Below are 19,181 nucleotides of genomic sequence, written 5' to 3'. Positions count from 1 at the left end.
GGGGAGAGAAGGGGCAATGGTTGCTGCACTACACTTTCTCAGCTTAGCACCTCTGTGTGTTGGAGATTGAGGGGATCTGTTTGATGTTATGGATGTCCTTCATTAGCATGCAGTCATATCACTATAAAGAACTCTGGTACATGATTACACTTTGTGGCCTGTGGTACCAAGGAATATCTTGCCCTACTTCAGGCTGAGTATCTTGTGTTATATTTTTTGTTGTCTTTAGACCCAACTTGAGGAATTCTTGTGTATTATATGGTGTGGTTGTGCGACCTCACCGTGTAATACTCCCCAACCCTTTTAGGTCCCTTAGGTGTCGTTTGTCAAACATTCAGCTCAACCCTGGGTAGCTGTGGCCCTCAACAGAAAGGCTTACACAAAGGAGCAAATATAAAGCATTTAAACAGCACAAAAACAATTGAAGAAATTGTCAAGACACCACAGTATTCCGAAACCAATTTATAAAAATTGGCTGTATTTTTAAACACCCCATCGAAAAAAATCCACTGGAGGGTTCCAGAGATATAGAATTTACAAGATATAGTAAATCAAAGTATTTTATTCAACTATGAACAAACATTTGGCAATTCAACGGATTGGAGACTTTTTGAGCAAAAAGTTGTGCAAGTTGTAATGCAGTTGGTTAGAGTTACTTGGGGCGACCAACTCCAGTAGGGACCTAGTAAGGAATACAAGACGGGGCAGTCTTTAGACAATTCCAGGTGCTATATCCTCAGGCCAATATATTCCTATAGAGTGGTCCTGATGCTGAGGATACAGTATGCTGAAGGATGCACAAGAATGCTGTGGATGAGATGCTGTGTACGGGGGTCTTCCTGTAGGTACTGGTTTCGGTGTCCCATAACGTTCTGTCCGAAGTCCTGTCGACACTGGACTACCAGTTGTCCGGTGTCACGGTCACAGCCAAATCCTTCTCTGAGCTATAACGTGCCTTGTGGGCAACCTAGCTGCATTCCAAAACCTCTCCTGGGGTTAGCAGCCTCAGGTGCAACTTTGGAGTGTCAGTCTTGGTCACTTGTGCTGCATGGCTGCGGGGATTGGATTGGATTGGATTTCCTGGCTACCACTCGCCCTTAGCAGGCTTATTCATCAGCCGGTGCAGTCCACGTTGGTGCAACCTCTCTTTGCCGGGAACTTGGTGCAGCGGGCATTTCTTCTTAGGTCATTCTTCCAGTCCAGTCGAGATCTGAATTTTGGGTGCCAGGGCTGCCCTATTTATGTACAGAGTACAATGTAGGATGCGGTTGGGAACCAGTAGGCTACCTGGTTTCCTCCCTCCTGATGACCAGGTCCTGGGAAGTGTGGCATCTGGCTAGCCCAGAATACACCATTTGTGGCCACTCCAAAGATAGCAGAATACTTCTCTCGGCACCCAGAGCTCCCTACCTCAACCCAGAGGTGTGGCTACTAACGGAACTACACACCCCTGGAAAACCAGTTTACAACAGGTTTCTCTTCTCCTGGGTGGCAGCTAGTCTGCCTGAACAGTCGGGCTGCCTCTCTCCCAAGTATTCCCCATTTGTCCTTCAGCTTTGAAGCTCACCTTTTGGGCCAACACCTGTGTGGATTTCAGCAGAAGGGATGTAATTCCTCTACCCAGCACAGGCCCTATTGTCATTTCCTGGGAGTCATTAGCATGTGTCCCCAGGAGGGTACAAAGCTGTCTTTGGTTCAAGCTCCACTCCATGTACATACGTTAAGGGCACTTTAGGAAACTTGTTTTTTGTTGCAGTTCCAATCCCCCCCCCCCCCCAGCGCGTGCGCACACACTTTTTGCCCCCTTTTTAGCTACTGGATGCTGGTTTCCGACTCTTGACAGTACACAAGACCTGCTAACCAGACCTCAGTGCCACTGCTTCTTCCTTAAAACAGTGATGTCTGATTGCTTCAGAATTGGCTATTGACTTTAGCACCCCCGTAAGTCCCTAGTAAATGGTACCCCAGGTACCAAGGGCATGGGTAAAGAGGGTCCCTAAGGGCTGCAGCATATTTTATGCCAGCCTAAGAGACTTATATACAAATTCTACACAGACTGCCATTGCACGCTGCATGGAGACCATATTTGAAAACATGACTTGGCACACATCTGTGTGCCATACTAAAGACACTGCTTGGTCTGTATGTAAGTCACCCCTACAGCAGGCCTTGGAGCCCTAACGCAAGGCGCATTATAGCACATGTGAGGACATATCTGCGTGAGCAGTTATGCCCCTGTAATGTCTGTTACTAGATATTGCAAGTGAACAGGGAAGCCATCTTAAGTTATGTATTGGGCACTGGTCAAAACTAGTTTCCCAGCTACATAACCTCTTCACTAAAGTCTGTGGTGTTTATTTTCCAACACCTAGTATTAATAAGCCCACACTGATTCCAGCGATGGATTAATTAATATATACACCCAGAGGGTGCCTTAGAGGTACCCACTGAAACCTTCTAGTCCTCTAGTTTGACGGACTGGTCCTGACAAGTCTGCCTCCACAGGCGAGTTTCTGACTGACTGCAGGACGTGTTTACAGCTCCTCCAGCAGCATGCCTACTAAATCAGCATGTGAAGGCAGGGAGCTTCAAAGAGCCCCCTGCGTTTGATATGTGAGCCTAGCTTCCCCCAGACCCTTGAGATGCCACCCCCTGTCCTGAGGCCATCTGCCCCGCTCCAATCCTAAACAGTCTGCCCCGCTCCACTCTGAAATAGTCTGCCCCGCTCCAGTCTGCCCCGCTCTGATCCAAAATAATCTGCTCAATCCATCCACCCCAGTCCAATCCACCCCCTCCAGTTCAGTCCAATTCAATCCACCCCATCCATTTCAGTCCAATTCACCCCTCAAGTCCAGTCCACTCCAATCCACTGCCACCCACCCCACTCCAAACCACTCTACTGTAATCCAATCTACTTCACCCCACTTCAATCCATTCCACTCCAGTACAATTCACCCACTCCAATCCACCCACTCCAATCCACCCCACCACACTCTATCCAACCCCCCTCTATCCAACCCAATCCACCCCAATCTATTAAAGTCCAATCCTCCACCACACTACCTCAACCCACTCCAACCCACTACACCCTATTTCACCCACTCCACTCTTCGCCACTCCACGATACTGCACTCTGACATTCCCTGCAACTGAACCACTGAACTCTACGACACTCTACTCCCCCCTACTCCAACAAATCCAGTCAACAACACTCTACTCCCCCACTGCACTGTAGGAAGTCCACACCACTAACTTTTAGCCATGCTGAACAGCAGCCACACTGGTGTACAACATGGCAAAACCGCATTGCCAATAGCTCTTGTATAGGCGTGGTTTTCTTTTTGGTGCGGGTGTGGGTGGGTGGGTGTGTGTGTGTGTGTGTGTGGTATAGATTTAAATTGCCTGGACGGATAGGGACATTTTTACTAGTGACAAGGATGTGTGGTTGACCTACAAAGAAGGTCTTGTTTCATGACTGACAATCTAATCTCACTAAAGTGCAGATAAGGATGCAGTCATTTACTACATTTTCACTAAATATTTAGTGAGTCTGTCTTCAATCACTTTCAATGGTACATATCGATTTTGAGTAAGAAGGCTGTAGGAAGCTGGCTCTGTATATGGTATACCACTAGGTGGTTATACTGTGCACAGAATCCAGAGATTCCCCAGAAGTGTTCAGGGCACAATGTAAACCCAAAGTGCTCTATTAATGGTAGCGTGCGCGAGCAGCCAGAGGCCTAACACAGAGGAGTGTAAGACATTTATTACACACTCATTGATCAATAAGGGGCACACGACTCAAAAAGGAGATCCACACCTAGTTTATATAAATATTTAATTTTAATACCAAGGTCTTTGCTAAAAGGTAACTCAAGTCAAGTCAAAATATCTTTATTCGATTGTTGTGTGCAATCATAAAAGTACAAGTAAATTACAGATATACAAGTTAAAAAGGAATATATAAAAATACAGTAGTTCATTAGATTCAAAAAGACAATTACATTTTTTAAAGTGCAGTTTTGGTTATAAGAGCATTTATAAAGTGCAGTTATGAAATCATGCGTTTCCTAATGATCATTACATTCCTTAGGTACAAAGCTGTTGTCGCTACAGATACGTGGTTATCTAACATTTGCATGCTAATCATTGCCGCACGACAATGGCGAAATCCTAGAACTCTTAAAAATGGCAATAGAACAATTTTCCTCAATTTATGATATAGTTTACAAAATAAAAATACATGAATGGTACTCTGGGGGAGACATTATCACAGGGACAACATGGTAGATCGTGCGTCCAATTATTAATTGTAGGAAAGCTAGTCAATCTGTGGAAGATATTGAATCTGAAGCGTGAAAGTAAGAAACGCTCATAATTGATATTTACATAAATTAAATAGGGCTGAATCTTAAAAGTTGCTAAAACCAATTGGTGCTGCTGGACAGAAGGTTTTAAGGTCTCCACAGCAACCCGGTGGGATTCTAAGAGGGCTAAACACTCCTTTTTTAAATCTTTTCGTGAGATTTCTGAAATATCCAAGGGGTTCGTGAAGTATTCCTCTCTCCCAATATCTTTCAGAAAATTAAAAACGTACTTCACCCAAGGTATTTTGGTAGCACCTTCCAATTTCAAAATGTCTGTTAGAACAGCTCTGTTTAAGTGTGTTGCCTCTTGGGTCCAGAGTCTGTGCCATAACAGAACTGGCTCTACTTTAATCAGATCTGAAATGTAACAGAGGCCCAGTTCAGAGTGGCAGTTAAAATTGGAGGAGCTTTTCGGGAGTGCCAGTATATATTTTAAGAAGGAATTTTCAGAAACCTGAATAGGTAGTGAATTAGCAAAACCCCAGACCCCACTACCGTAGGTAGCACCTGCTACACGTTTGGCTTTGTATATTTTTATCAATTCTACAGGGGGTCTGGTCCCTAATTTACTAGAAAAGATTTTAAGAGCAGTGGTTGATCTAATAAGCTCAAGTTTTTTCGCTTGAGACCATGTCTCGTTTTGGGCGAAAAGTATCCCCAAGTAAGAAAAATGTTTTGCGAATTCAAGCTTTTGCCCCGCTATAAAAATTGGCCTCTTAGATTTAATTTGTCTGCCACAATACATAGTGAAAGTCTTTGAAGTGTTGACTTTCAGGCCTAACTCATTCATGAAGCGGGAAAAGCTGTCAACCACCCGCTGTAAACCCACTTGGGTACGTGACATGAGCACAGCATCGTCAGCGTACAAAAGTGCTGGTATTGGGCGACCACCTACAAATGGGGGATCCAAACTGTCTTTGCACAAGACTTCTTCCAATCCATTTATGTACAAATTAAAAAGGAAAGGGGCCAAGACACAGCCCTGTCTGACCCCACTCCTGATTGGTATTTGGTCTGTGCACTCTCCCTTAAGGCCATAGCGAACGCGGGCCGACGCGTTACTATAAAAATGTTTAAGATAATAAATAATATTTAGATCAACCCCTAATTTTTCCAATATCATCCACAGTTTAGAGTGCACCACACAATCAAACGCGGCCGAGAGATCTACGAAGGCCAAGTACAAGTTACCTTGTTTAGCCCTCGTGTATTTCCCGACCAGCATCATCAAATTCAGTCCCTGTTCTACCGTCCCATGGCCGGAACGAAAACCATACTGGAGATCGGACAGGACGGAATTTGCATCCGCCCAGTCCAGAAGACGGTCCAGAATGACTCTACCCGCTATTTTAGTAAAGGAATCCAGTAAGGAAATGGGCCTATAGCAGGCTGGGTCCTGTCTATTTCCTTTTTTATAAATCGGTACAATGACCGATTCCACCCAGGAGGGGAGGAAGTCAGTGGCACAACTAGCATTAAGCACCTGGACCAGAAGGGGCGCCCACAGGGATGGAATACTTTTAAATAGGTCTATGGGAACCCCGTCTGGGCCAGGCGCCTTAGCGCCCTTACTTCTACTCAGGGCCTTTTCGACCTCTTCACGAGTAAAGAAAAGATCGTTACTCGCGGGGTGGTCAGGAGAAGGGGTCAAAGACCCCATATATTCTTCGCCTTCATGCACACCTCCCTCGTATACTCTCGTGAAGTGACTAACCCAGTCTGTTTCAGGTATTGCTATATCTATTTTTGGCCCCGCCTCATCATTAAGAAAAGGGGTTCTCACTGTTTTCCAAAAGCTTGCGCTGTCATTTCTTTCGGAAGCTTGGTGGAGAGCCTCCCAGGCTTCTGACCTCAGGGTATTTTTCCTGTCACTAATGGCCATTTTATAGTCTTTCCTGAATCTGCGGATGTCCTCTGCAGATTTAGGTTTTTTGTGCAGCGCCTTTTTTAGGGCTGTATAAGCCCTAGTGCATCTGGAATCAAACCAGCCTATCTCCTTCTTCTGATTCTTCAATTGCCTAGTCAAGGAATTTTTAATTTCATTTGAAATAGCTAAAAAGGATGCAAGATAAATTTCAGGTGGTAGGTCTGTCTCTAAACATGTAGCTATTTCTGAAAAACAATTTACAACCACCTTTTTAATTGTCTCTGCCTCGTTTATCATAGCCCATTTCAAGGTATAACCATTGGTCTTAACAATTGCCAAATCGGCGACCAAACTGTTATCGATCCCAGCACTAGACAATAGTGCTGGGGAAGGCAACAGGACAGACACACAAAGTGGAAAATGGTCGCTCAATGCCATATCATGAACATTAAAGGAATGTATTCTATTCCCATATGAATTGGAAATTGTGATATAGTCTATAGTTGAAGAGCGACCTCTACCATTGAAAGTTGGGGCTAATATGGGGACAGAGTTACACATTTCATTTGCAAATCCTAAATCAAAATTGGCTAGCAAAGTATTGAATTGTTCCCCTAAGGGATTATGACTAAAATGGAAACGTCCCACACCATCATCTCGAGTTACACCGCACCTGTTGTCCTTAGTCACTTCGCACAATTTACAGTTAAAATCGCCCAGTATAATCATAATCAATTTGTGATTAAAAAGTTTCCCCTGGGTAGACAGCCCTTTAGTCAATTTCCTTAGAACATTTGTGACATCCTCACAAGGAATATTATTGTATATATTTACAACGACAATTGGGATGTCACTGGTCTGGTGAAGAACCAACATTTGAAAATAGGTATCTTTGACAGGTTCAGTAATGTTCGCAAGGACCAATCTATTTGAGAGATAGACACTCAGGCCACCTTTTCGGCCTCCCATGGGGAACAGCTACAGCAGGAGTGCAGAAAGTTCTGTAACCTATCAGATGCACCGGTTCAACACTCCATGTTTCTTGGAAGCAAAGCAAGTCCTGAGATTGAACAAAATCCATGAAAATAGAATGATCAATTTTGGATCTAGTTCCGGCTATGTTCCAGGAAGAAATTTTAAACTCCGTTAAGCTCTTTGATGGAATAGGCTGGGCCGCAGGAGATATCAAGGTGGAGTTCACATACGAAGGAGGGGCCACCTGATTGCCCCCCCGCACCAAGTCATCTTCTGCTGCCAAATCATCCCCACCAGGGTCCACAACATCACATGTGGTTAACATAGCTGGTAAGTTTTTCCCCCCAAATTCATCTGGATATTCTACCATGCAATACTCGGAAGATGTTACCTCATTTAAAACTGACACTGTGGGAGTTGTTGAGATAGATCGCAGTCAGTCGATATTTTCCAGCCCACTAAGAGTGTCATAATAGTTAAAGGTAGGAATCCCATATCTTCTGACCCACGGTTGTTCACAGTTCAAGGTATGGTAACGATCATGAGGTATTCGCCTAATAGGTGGAAGAGGAGGGTAAAAGTAACCAAGGGGAACGATGTTAACAGAGTGTGAATCAAAATACCCCATGGCAGCTCTTTCCAGTATTGTATGGACCAATTCAGGGGATCGAAAAGATAGAACTACACAATCACCCCTCAATGTTTTGGTCGAAATACCCACCCACCTAGCTCGTCTAGCCATTTTAAACTCTGAGAAGAGATGACTTTTTAGTCCTACCCTAGATGACAAAGAATAGAGGGATTTATTTCTCAGGGTTGACCAATTTTCAGTGGTGTTAAGAGGAATTGGGGGTACATTTGTTAAAACCACAGTGTAAGGTGTAGCTTCTGGGGGAAGATTTAAATTAAAGAGATTCGGTGTTTCTCCTTTCCCATGTTGAGGCCCTGCAGTTCTTTTTTGTAATGGTGGTACGAGCGAGGACGCATTCGGGGTTACCGTGAGTGAATCAACAGTCCCCTTATCCTGAGTTAAAGTGTCCCCCCTTGTTCCTTGGGCAAGCCGATCAATAGGCTTTGAAGTCAGATGTTTAGACTTTGCTAATGCTTTAACTGGAGCTGGTGTTTTAACTGATGTTTTGGCTAATGTTTTAGCTGGGACAGGCACTTTAGTAGAAGCCAAAGGGCCAGTCTTAGAACATGATGCATTAGGTTGAGGTAAAGATTTAACCTCAGGGACGGTTGTTTATCAAGTTTACCCTCAATATTAGATAGCCTAGATTCTATGTTCTTAACTTTTAGAGTTATAGGCTCAAAGAGGGTCATTAATAAAGTCTCCATTCTCTCCCAGAACGATTCATCGTTTAAGTCCCTGTTAGTCGTATGAGGAGGGGTTGTCGCTGGGTGGTCATTCATCTCACTCCCTATACTCCTATTTAAATGTTCTATACGTTTAGTTCTTTTAGGTTTAGCATTCCTTTTATTTTTATTGAACTTGCTAGATTACCTTTCTCTGGCAATATGTTTTTGTTTAAATCTAGCCTTCTGCCCTCTGGTTCTAATACAGGGGCTGTCACTAATATTTACAATAGGGATTGGGCTTCCCAAAGCGTCTTGACCCTCATTATCTGGGGCATCCTCATTATCTGGGGCGTCCTCATGTGGGGGAGTGGAATCACTAATCTCATTGCTAGGTGATAGGGAGGGAGTCATGGATAACCTTGCGGTTAATGGTAATAAGTCATTAACATCCGTAGAATCCCTACAAGACCTCTCTATTATTGGGGTTATACTAGTCCTTCTAGGCAAAGCTGCAAAGGAGGGAGCTAATAGGGAGTCCTGGGAATTAATAGTCATCGTAGTCATGTTTGTGTTGGCTAAACGGGGAAGAGAACCGGATGGCAGGGATAAACGTCTTTCTGTACTTTCAATAGCCGAAGCAACCACCCCAATTGTCTGCTGCAGCATTCGATCTATTGCTGTCAGAGTTGGTAACGGAGGGATAACAGCATTTTTATCCTTAATGTTTCTCACCATGTTTACTGAGCAGTGGATCAAAAAAGTTTAAAAAGAATAGTGCTCAAGCAAGCGAAGATCACTATATTAACACACTAAATATATATTACACTGATTGCACAAATGGAATAAAGATTGAACAATGAAGTAGTAAAATTAATAATATTTACAGACCATAGGCTAGAACATGGAAAGGGGATGGCCCAGCCCAGCCTCGGCCGGCCCCGGACGGCCACAGACGGCCCGCCCTCTGCCCGGGCTCAGCCCGGCGTCGCCCGCGCGCGACGTGGGAGTGCTCGCGGTCTTTTGAGCCCCCCTGGTCACGTGCTAGAGTGGGGGCGTGGTCCACAGGGCTTCTGGGTTGTGTGGTCCGGTTTCCCCCGCTCGGCGGCCACTCCCGATGTCAACTGCGGCGGCGGCGGGGGGAAACCAAGCAGCAGTCCATGTTCCGGTGTGAGCGCAGAAATGCGCTTTGAAACTTCCTCACTGGCAGCCAAAAAACACAGCGTCGGGAGGAAACTCCTTTTTTCAGGAAAAATACTTAAGTCCTTTAAAAGGCAACATTGTGCAATTTTCAAACAGTTCAGTGGTATCCTATAGAGGAAAACAATGCTGTTTCACTGGTAAGTACCCAATTTACAGTTCCAGTTATCCAGGTTTAAGATCAGCAGAGGGCAAGGTTTAGGAGAGCACAAAGTCTGCACCACCAGCGCCATAGGGGTGGCCAGGTGCAGAGCCCAAATTAGGAGCTGGGCCAGGCCCAGTGTATTTCAATGAAGACTGGGGATGCTTGAAGCCACACTGCTTGCAGGTAAGTAGATTGGTTGCAGGGGCCAAGCTTTGTGGGTTGGAGCAAGCATGGGGGGGCAGAAAGCAGCACCAAACATACACCACCAGCGGCACTGGGGCGGCCGGCTGCAAGGTGCAAATACAGTGTTTCGGGTGCCCAATGTGGTTCAATGGAGAACTTGATTTGGACAAACAGACTGAGGGCGCCACACTGGAGGATGCAGGAGGGAGACCAGTGACAGCAGAGGTACATAGAGGTATTGGAAGGTGTAGGGGCACCGTCGGTTCAGCTCAGCAAGGTTCAGGGGCTTTGTGTTTAGCGGTGTCCTTAGGCGTCTAATTCTTCGGACCAGAGCCGGTCGGGGGGAGCCTCTGGATTCAGGCTGCAGCGTTGTCGTGGAGTCCAGGAGGGGTCAGCCAACCCTGTACTTGAGGTCAGGATCACTGGGGCACCTGTTCTGGATCGGTGGGCCTCTGTTAGAAATAGAATTTCTGGTTGGCTAGTATATGCACCTAAGTGAGGCAAAACCCACCACTTAAGTCAGGGTAAGGGGGTTACACACACACCAGTTAACCCCTGGTCACCGCCTTGGTAGCTTGGCAGAGCAGTCAGGCTTATCCTAAAGGCAATGTGTAAAAAATACATTAGACCACTATCACTTCGCCAACCAGGCCATTGTCATAACCTCACATAGTGAGGTCTCACCCCGTCCTTATGCCCAGATCCACCACCGCTACCACCACAGCTTCCAGGCGCCGCCCCCCCACCCACCCTCCCCCCCAGGTATGCACAAATACGAGGTGGGGGGGCGCACAATGACTTATCCTGCCGGGAGACCTTGCTGTGTCCCCTGCGTCTCAGGGAATGAACAGGCAACTGCCGCTGTCCGGCAAGGCCCGAGCCGCTCCCAACGGGACGTAGGGCGGCTGGACAATTCCCCCAAGACTCTCCACTGATTTGGGATGTAGTCCTCTTCCCTCGAGGGGGTTCGCGACTCTGGCAGTGAAGCGCCGGTGCGTCTTCCCCAAACGGGCAGAGACTGCCTACTCTGCTACACCAGTGGGGTTCATCTGCTCCTCTTTAGGTCTTTGGCTTGAGGCTTCCGTCCAGCAGCAGAGAGGGAGGAGCTACAACGCCCTTCAAAGTAATAGTGATGGTCGGAAGAGGCCCTTCTGTCTGGCCACGTGTAGTCGCAGACGGGATTTCTCCTTACCTTCTGCGTCTTGCCTAACCATGGGGATCCCGCTAGAGGGATCCTCACCAGGCACACAGGAGCAATGCAGGAGATGTCGTAGCTGGTGACTTCAGGCGCGCTGCTGTCTTGGTGGGCCAAGCATCTCCCAGCAAAAGACCGGGCAAAAAGTTGGGGAACCACACAGACCCTTGGACCTGGAGGAGCCTGGAAAATGCAAGCACACACTTGGGCATCGCCGAGTTTGTGCCTATACAGCGCTCGACACTGATCATAAGGAGACAGCAGATTGCTCACCAAGTGCTCTTTGTGAGAAGGTGGCTTGGTATTTGCTGTCCACTAATTAAAATGGGCACCCTGTACCAATCCACCATACAACCCTTATGATGTACGAGGTCAAAGATAACCTTATTAAAAGCTATCTTAGTGGTAGCTATGGAGCACAGCCTTCAGGCTTAATCTTGAAGGAATGTAAAGCAGCTTGTTTTACCAGAATATCACCTCCTGAATGACTAAATGAAGGAGAACCACAAAGTGTTTATATAAAAATATGTATTTTTTTAATAGAACACTCTACTACCCTCGGCATGAGGATAGAACACAAAGCCCACAATACTGGATCAATAGAACAGTTGTAAGTAGCACAGTACACAGCGGGCTCCAGGGGGAGACTGAACCATATACTAAAATAGTGGTATAACAATCACGACTTGACTAAACACTGTGCCTAGTGCAAGTAGAATCGCTGGGACCCCAAGGAACCACCCAAGGTGATTACACAGGAGTCCCAAGGAGGACAAGTGCAATGAGGAAACACGACCGCGTGCTCCGTACAACTCTATGGGAAAGTTGTTGTTGCAAAGTTAAAGTTTAAGGACCCTTCTAGGAGGACTAAGAGCAAAGCATTTGGAACTTAAGAGTTTAGAGAGCCACCCTACCCATGGATACCGTAGTATCGGAGTTACCTATTCCAGGGAAGCCGGGTGCATAGGTCTGAAGTGGCGTCGGAAACTCTTGTTGTTCTCTATGGAGGGAAGTGAAGAAGCACTGCTGTCATGGAGGTGAAAAGGATCCGGTGGAATCCAAGCCTGGCTTCTGGATGGAAGGAACCTGAAAGCAGAGGGGACAGAGTCTGGGTCACTTCAGAGTGACCAGGGGCTCGGTAGACTAACGCCCACCGATGTCGGGTGCTTTAGATGTGATGAAAGGATGCTTGACTCTGCAGCCACGAGTTCCCGGAGGCATCGAGGATGACCAGGAGCTGGAGGTCTGCTGTCCCACGAAGGATGTAGAGTGCTGAGGGGTCGGTGTCCTGCAGGAGCACCAACAAGCCTTGGCAACAGCAACCCACTCAGGAAGGACAAACGGGTTACGGTGTGGACCAGCAAGGTCCAGGGGACTCTCCAAGCAGTGGGGAGTCGGGGCACGTCTGGAGCAACCAGGAAAGCCCAAGAACAATCAGAATGACCCTCAGGGGGACCCACAGGCCGAAGGACCAAGAGTCGCGAGGGGACCTCGAGCAAGATTGCAAAGCACCAGCCCATGGAGCACTCGGTGCGAAGAAACCTGAGTTTTTTGGTGCAAATACTGCTCAGTCAGGACTACACGGAGTCCAATGCACAAGCTCAGGAATCGCCAACAAGCATATGCACTTGCAAATGGACGCGGTGCACAGGGGTTCAGGTAACGCAATCCCCACAAGGGATACTGACCTCAAACTCGGTGAGAGGGTAGATCGACCTCAGAGACCTTCAGGAACCCACCTCCAGTGTTGCTGAAATCTTTTGAGTCAGCAAGAGCTCAGGAGCAGCTACCAGGCAATTGCGCTTTAGGTGCCTGCGAAGCAGGGGAGTGACTCCTTCACTCCAAGGGAGATTCTTGTGTTGTCTTAAGTGCTCCACAGGTCCTGCACGGAGTCTGTATGGAATCACGGCACCAACTCTGCTTTGGACGGAAAGGGGGGACTAAGCCGAGCCCAGTCGAGGTCCAGCGAAGTTCAAGGTGTCCAGACGGTCGAAGGTCAGTGGTTTCTTCTTGTAGAATCTTGTCCACGTAAAATCTAATGTCCTGTAGCCAGGTAACCCATTTTATACCCACAGGAGAGGGTTGGATAGATTCAGGGGGACCTCCCAGAACTGGTTTGAGCTGGACTATGCACAGGGACACCAAATGTGCCCCCAGTGCAGACTTTCAGGCACTCTGAGTGCACCCACCCAGCCACAATACACTAAACCCTGTATGGGAGGTGGTCACACCTCATTGTAACAGGATGCCTATTGTGCCGCCTTCCTCTGCTCGAGCTTGGCGCAGCAGCAGGAGGGCAGAAATGTGTCTCTGGCTGGCAGCATCCATTTTGTGCTGTCCGGGTCGAGAAGGCTGGCACTGGGTAGACCGGTGACCCCACGAAGTTCGCTTCAGAAGGGTGGAATCATACCTCCCACACCAGTTACTGGTCTGGAGGTTTGATTCCAAGGTGTTTGATACCAAACACGATATGTTTCTATGCAGCTGTTTTCGAGATAGCATTTACCACCAGGTTATAATGCAAATCTACCTATATGTCCAGCGGAGTCACCGACAACCCGGGAGAATGGTTTCCAAAGGCTGCAGAGGTGCTCTGCTCATGCAGGGGCACCCTCTCACATAAAACCCAGCACACTGCCTTCAGGATGGTCAAGGCCAGCTATAGGGGTGACTTATAAGTTTTAAGTATAGTGACCGTTCGATATAGTGAACCTATATCTAAAGTAAGTGGTACAAGCACCATCTTACACAGGCTGCAGTAGCAGACCTAGAGTTCCATTTTGCATGGCCTCTCATGGGTGGCATAATACATGCTTCAGTCCATGGGAGGCCTCTGGAGTACCTATGCCCTGGGTACATGGTGTACCATATACTAGGGACTGATGTGGGTACTCAATCTGGAGTGTACCAAAGTACATGTATGTCAATTTAAGGGAGAAAGCAGATAGACGGGGTCCTGAATAGCAGGATCCTAGTCGAACTAGTCAAAAACCAGCAAAAGACCAGGTAAAAAGTTGGGGTAACCATGCAGTCAGATCCTACCTTCCTACACTCTTCTTAAGGAGACAGCAGAGAGCTCACCACACGCTCTCAGGGACAAGTTGAGGGGCACAAAATGAAGCGCTCCTCACACACTAGGAGGAAATCAAGCGTTCACCCTGCTCTTTACTGGCAAGGACACGGGGCATAAGCAGCCCTCCTTTGAGAGCACTTGGACACACCAGCAAGGTGCAGACAGGCAGGCCAGCATAAGGGTCATCAGGTCAAAGTGGCAGTCCTACTCTCAGGGCAGCATGTATGTACTACAGAGTAATCAAGTCCCACAGTGGGTCCTCCTGGCAGTCCAGCAGTCTTGTGGTTACAAGTCCCACGCAGTGTCTAAAATCATGGGGTCACAGCCCCTATACTTATACCCACAAAGGCTTTGTTCTGGGGGGACTTCAAACAACTTTAGAAGTGCACAACACCCCCATTCAATTCCCAGCCCTGGCTCCAGATAATCCACAGGGGAGTGTAGACAGCATTGTGAAAGGCAGACACATTTAGGTGCAGGTGACAAATCCTCCCACCACTCTAAATGCAGACCAGGTCTATTCAGCCCAACAGTGAGTCACCCAGGAAAGGCAGGACACACTGCTCCTGTCAGTCTAAACCAGACAGAGAATACACAATTAGGCAGGGCACAAAGAGTCCTAAGCACACAGAAATGCCGACTTCTAAAAGTGGAATTTTTAAAATAGTAATAACAAATCCGCTTTCACCACTAAGCAGGATTTATCAGTACTATTCAAAACATGGCCACGCTACCCCTTTCCTATCCGAAATTACCACTGAAACACATCAGGGAATTCCCAATGCAAATCTATAAGAAGAGCAGGCTCACAACATTGAGAAACCAAATAGGCTGTTTGTCCCTACCAGGACATGCCACACAACAAGGCACATATCCTACCTTTTACCTACATAGCACCATGCCCATAGGGCTACATAGGGCCTACCTTAGGGGTAACCTATATGTAGTAAAGGGGGAGTTCAAGACTTGGCAACCACTTGAAATGCCACATCACTGTGGCAGTAAACTGCGCATGCAGGCCCTGTACCTGCAGAGTCCTGAGACAGATTTGGAAGGCTACTTCTGTGGGTGGCACAAGCAGTGCTGCAGGCCCACTAGTAGTATTTCATTTACGGGCCCTGGGTATATAGGATACCACTCTACAAGGGACTTATAGGTAAGTTAAATATACCAAACAGGTGTAGACCAATCTTACCAAGTTTATAGGAGAGAGAACATGCACTTTAGCTCTGGTCAGCAGTGGTAAAGTGCACAGAGACATGAACTAACAAAACGGAGTCATTAAAAATGCAGGAGGAAGACAAAACTTTGGGGATAACCATGCAAAAAGGGCCCGTTCCAGCAGCCTCCTTGACATAGTTCGGAAGCGTTGGGTCCAGAGGGGGCAGGACTTGCTGTTTCAGAGGGCACCAGAGCCCTTTGCGTGGGTTTCATGGGGACAGATCCGCTGCCTTTGTGAGTTCTGGTCTTTATCAAAGAGCAGGTCAGTCTTCCTCGTGTTCAGGAAGTTGCTGGCTGCAGGACAGGTGTCATATTCTTTTGCAGGATCTTGGAATCGGGAGACAGGCCGGTAGGGCTGGGGACAAGTTATTAGGCATCTTCTGGCTTCGCTGAACAGCGTCTTCTTCATCCTTCTTAGGTCACTAATAAGTAGTTTTCAGGTCTGGGGAGCTACCTAAATACTAAATTTAGGGCCGTTTTAGGGGAGAAGCAAGTAGGGCCAATAGACGCCTTACCTGGGGTAACTACACTCTCAATTATGCCACATTCCTGTGGGAGGGGGTATAGTCCTTGCGCTTAATCGAGGGGCCTCCCCAGCTTCAAGATGGCAGAGACTGAAAAATGTGCTTCGCCTCCCCTACCTTAGGTGTGGAGGGGGCAGAGGTGGGCACACCTCCTATTCCTCTAGGTTTTCCCACCCAAAATGGGGGTATAAACGGGGGGGGCTGCCATCTGCTGCTATCAGCAGAGGCTGAGGTTTTCATTACAAAGACGGCAGGCCTTTTAAGCTTCCCTCTCGAGCACTGTACTCTACCTGGGGGGAGGAGGTGTGACACCTCCGCCCAGAATATGCATTGTTTCTGGCCCTGTTAGCAGAGGCTCTCGGCCCAGGGGTCCATTAACCTGTCTGTTGGTGGCAGGCTGCCTACAACCAGTCTGTGACCACACCAGGGTTGGTAGGTTTTCAGGGGGGCATCTCTGAGGTGCCCTCTGAGTACATCGTTCAACAAAACCCACACTGGCATCAGTATGGGTTTATTGAGAGGAGCTGTGGACCTAGAGTTGTCGAGTTTCCAGCCCATGTACTCTCCAAGGCTTCCCTGGCACTTACAATATTAAGGAATAGACCCTAATAAGTTAGGGGCACATCTGCTCATGCAGATATGCTCACACCTGTGATATAGTGCTATCTGCCTTAGGGTTGGTAAGACCTGCTAGAGGGGTGACTTATCTATATCTCAGGCAGTGTTAGTTGGCATGGCACCCATGCTGTGTGCCATGTCGACTTTGTCTTTTTGTCTGCACCAGGCCATGCATGCTGCAGTGGCAGTCTGCATGGCCTAGGTGAGGGGTCCCTAAGGTGCCCTCTTCAGTCTCAATGCCCTAGGTACCATTTAATAGGAACTTACAGGGGGTCTGACTGACCTATTGTGGAACAGTTTTTAGGGGTGAAGCACTGGTTGGCAGGGACCCTGTGCACTACAATCAAAACCATCAGTTTTCCAGGCAAAAGGGGAGGGCTAACCTTGTCAAAGAGGCACTTTCTCACAAATGCTGTAAAAGTTTGGGGCAACATGAACTTGCTCATATTTATTTGCCACACCAACAGAACTTCATTTGTATTTAGCGAGTCCCTTTTGTGCTCCACTTCTGCAAAATGTTTCCCAAGCTCCCCCATTCCCCTCTATAAACAAGCACTGGCAATGCACTTAGGTCTGGTTATAAGGACATGTTGTATGGTAATGTGAAGTGTTACAAATCAATAGCATGGGAATAGATAGATATGTATGTGTGTGGAAACCAAGAACTGTAGAATATTGTCATAGGTTAAAAGGTCAGGTGACCATTTCACTGTCAAGCCAGACCTAAATGTTCAGGTAGGTTAATGACTGCCCTTCTCCCATCTGTGCTGCTGCCAGAGAAAAAACTAAATTATCTAGTTATCTAAAATACTTTAATAGCCTTCCAATGTCATGTGTGTTCCTCTAAAAGTTCAACAGCTGCATAAATAAAATGATCACAGCCAGGGGAAGGCAAGCACTTTTTTTCTGGAAGTACATCTTCGGCCCCATCAAAACATGTACTCCTGGCTCCCAACATCTGGGTAGAGCCAAAGCCCCTCCCTTCTGATAATATAATTTGTCATAAGAAGACAGTGTTTGGAATGTGATTTTGGTTTTGTACATGGCCTGGGTGTATGCAAGATTGATGCACTGGACATTATTCTTGAAGTGGACATCAATTCATGAAGTGAATGGCCATTAAGAGGATGTGGTTTCAGCAGTAGGTGATGAGCCTCCTGATGGATAAAGCAGCTGGAAAGCAAACTTAACAATGTACCCGGATGTGTGGGATGCCATTTTAAACTGAAGCGCTCTGTGGACACTCTTGATGCAAAAGAAATTGAGGAGCTTAAGAAAAATGTAAGATAATATTGTGTCCCTGTCTTCAAGACTTAGCTCCTGGCATGGAACAAAACTAGAGAAAATGGATGAGCAGAAACAACTAGTTATGGAAAATAACTCCACAGTCTTTATTGGACCAATATATTTGTTTGCCTCGACAGTGTGCCAGAATGATACTAACAATCGCTCACCATGGGCACACCCAGTTTATGATTCATCCTTGCATACATTTTATTTTGCTGCTCTTTTATGTAATATTTTAGCTATGTTATGGCAGAAATATTGCATAAAATAATTCAAAAGAACATAGTGTAGCCATGCATGATTTCCTTAAACAGTTGGAGTGATATAATAGAAGGACCCATACTTCAATCAAAGAAGACCTATTTAAATCAGCATTTTCAGTTGTTATGTTTTCATTTCAGATAACATTGGATGTGTTGGCTGACATGGGCCATGAAGAGTTAAAAGAGATAGGCGTTAATGCTTATGGGCACCGTCACAAGTTGATCAAAGGCGTGGAGAGGCTTCTAGGAGGACAGCAAGGTAAGGCTGAAAGTTAGCTGTTCACAACTGCCCACAAATTCTTGAAAAGAATGGCACCAAAATGAGTTGCAATGTAAAACAAGCATTGGCAAAGAGAATTTATCTCGCCTTTGGGACCTATTGGCTTTTAGCCATGCTGTTCAGCATCCATCAAACACTGATGCAATGGCCACAAGATTTTGTAGGCGCAAACACTACGCATGTGCATGCTTAAAAAAATACGACGCAAGCTTTTTTTTATTTTTACTAAATTGTATCAATATTAAAAAAAATACCACATAAGCTTTTTTTTCCCCTTGAACTGTATGAGTGCACAACAGAGAGGACGTGGGTGGGGGAGAAGTGGGCCAAAAAGCAAAATCTGGGAAGGAGTTTCCTAAGTTGAATGCAACATACAGTAAACACAGAGTGCAGCAGAAAAGAGAAGTGCACAAGGGAGTCCGCTGTAAACACATGCACTCTCATGGTGTGCTTCACCATAAAGAAAAAAGTACTGCTTGAAAAGCAAGCAGTGGAAGGACACAAATAATGCATCCATGCTCTAGAGGAGGAACAGACATGGAGATGAAGGAAAGCCAACACAAGTAGGGAATGAAAAGCAAGCAAATGAGTGACAGTAAAGACAACCAGTGGCAAGCAATGGGAGCACTCTTAATCCCACTATAGGCTGACACTAGGTCTTTTCACCAAAAGACAGCTCGTGCTCTC

General features: G+C 46.6%; 1 protein-coding gene across 5 annotated transcripts in view; it reads left to right on the top strand.

Moving 5' to 3' along the window:
* Nucleotides 1-19,181, top strand: part of LOC144818631 (poly [ADP-ribose] polymerase tankyrase-1) — a 682,266-nt gene that overhangs the window by 527,507 nt on the left and 135,578 nt on the right. For all 5 annotated transcript variants that reach the window (XM_078676238.1, XM_078676237.1, XM_078676236.1 and 2 more), the window contains one exon: nucleotides 18,353-18,473. In XM_078676238.1, the coding sequence (XP_078532364.1) occupies nucleotides 18,353-18,473 (121 nt within the window). The remainder of the gene's footprint in view (nucleotides 1-18,352; nucleotides 18,474-19,181) is intronic.

This window comes from Lissotriton helveticus, chromosome 2_1 (assembly GCF_964261635.1).
Source record: "Lissotriton helveticus chromosome 2_1, aLisHel1.1, whole genome shotgun sequence".
Lineage (NCBI taxonomy): Eukaryota > Metazoa > Chordata > Amphibia > Caudata > Salamandridae > Lissotriton > Lissotriton helveticus.
This window is presented reverse-complemented; position numbering and strand designations above follow the sequence as displayed.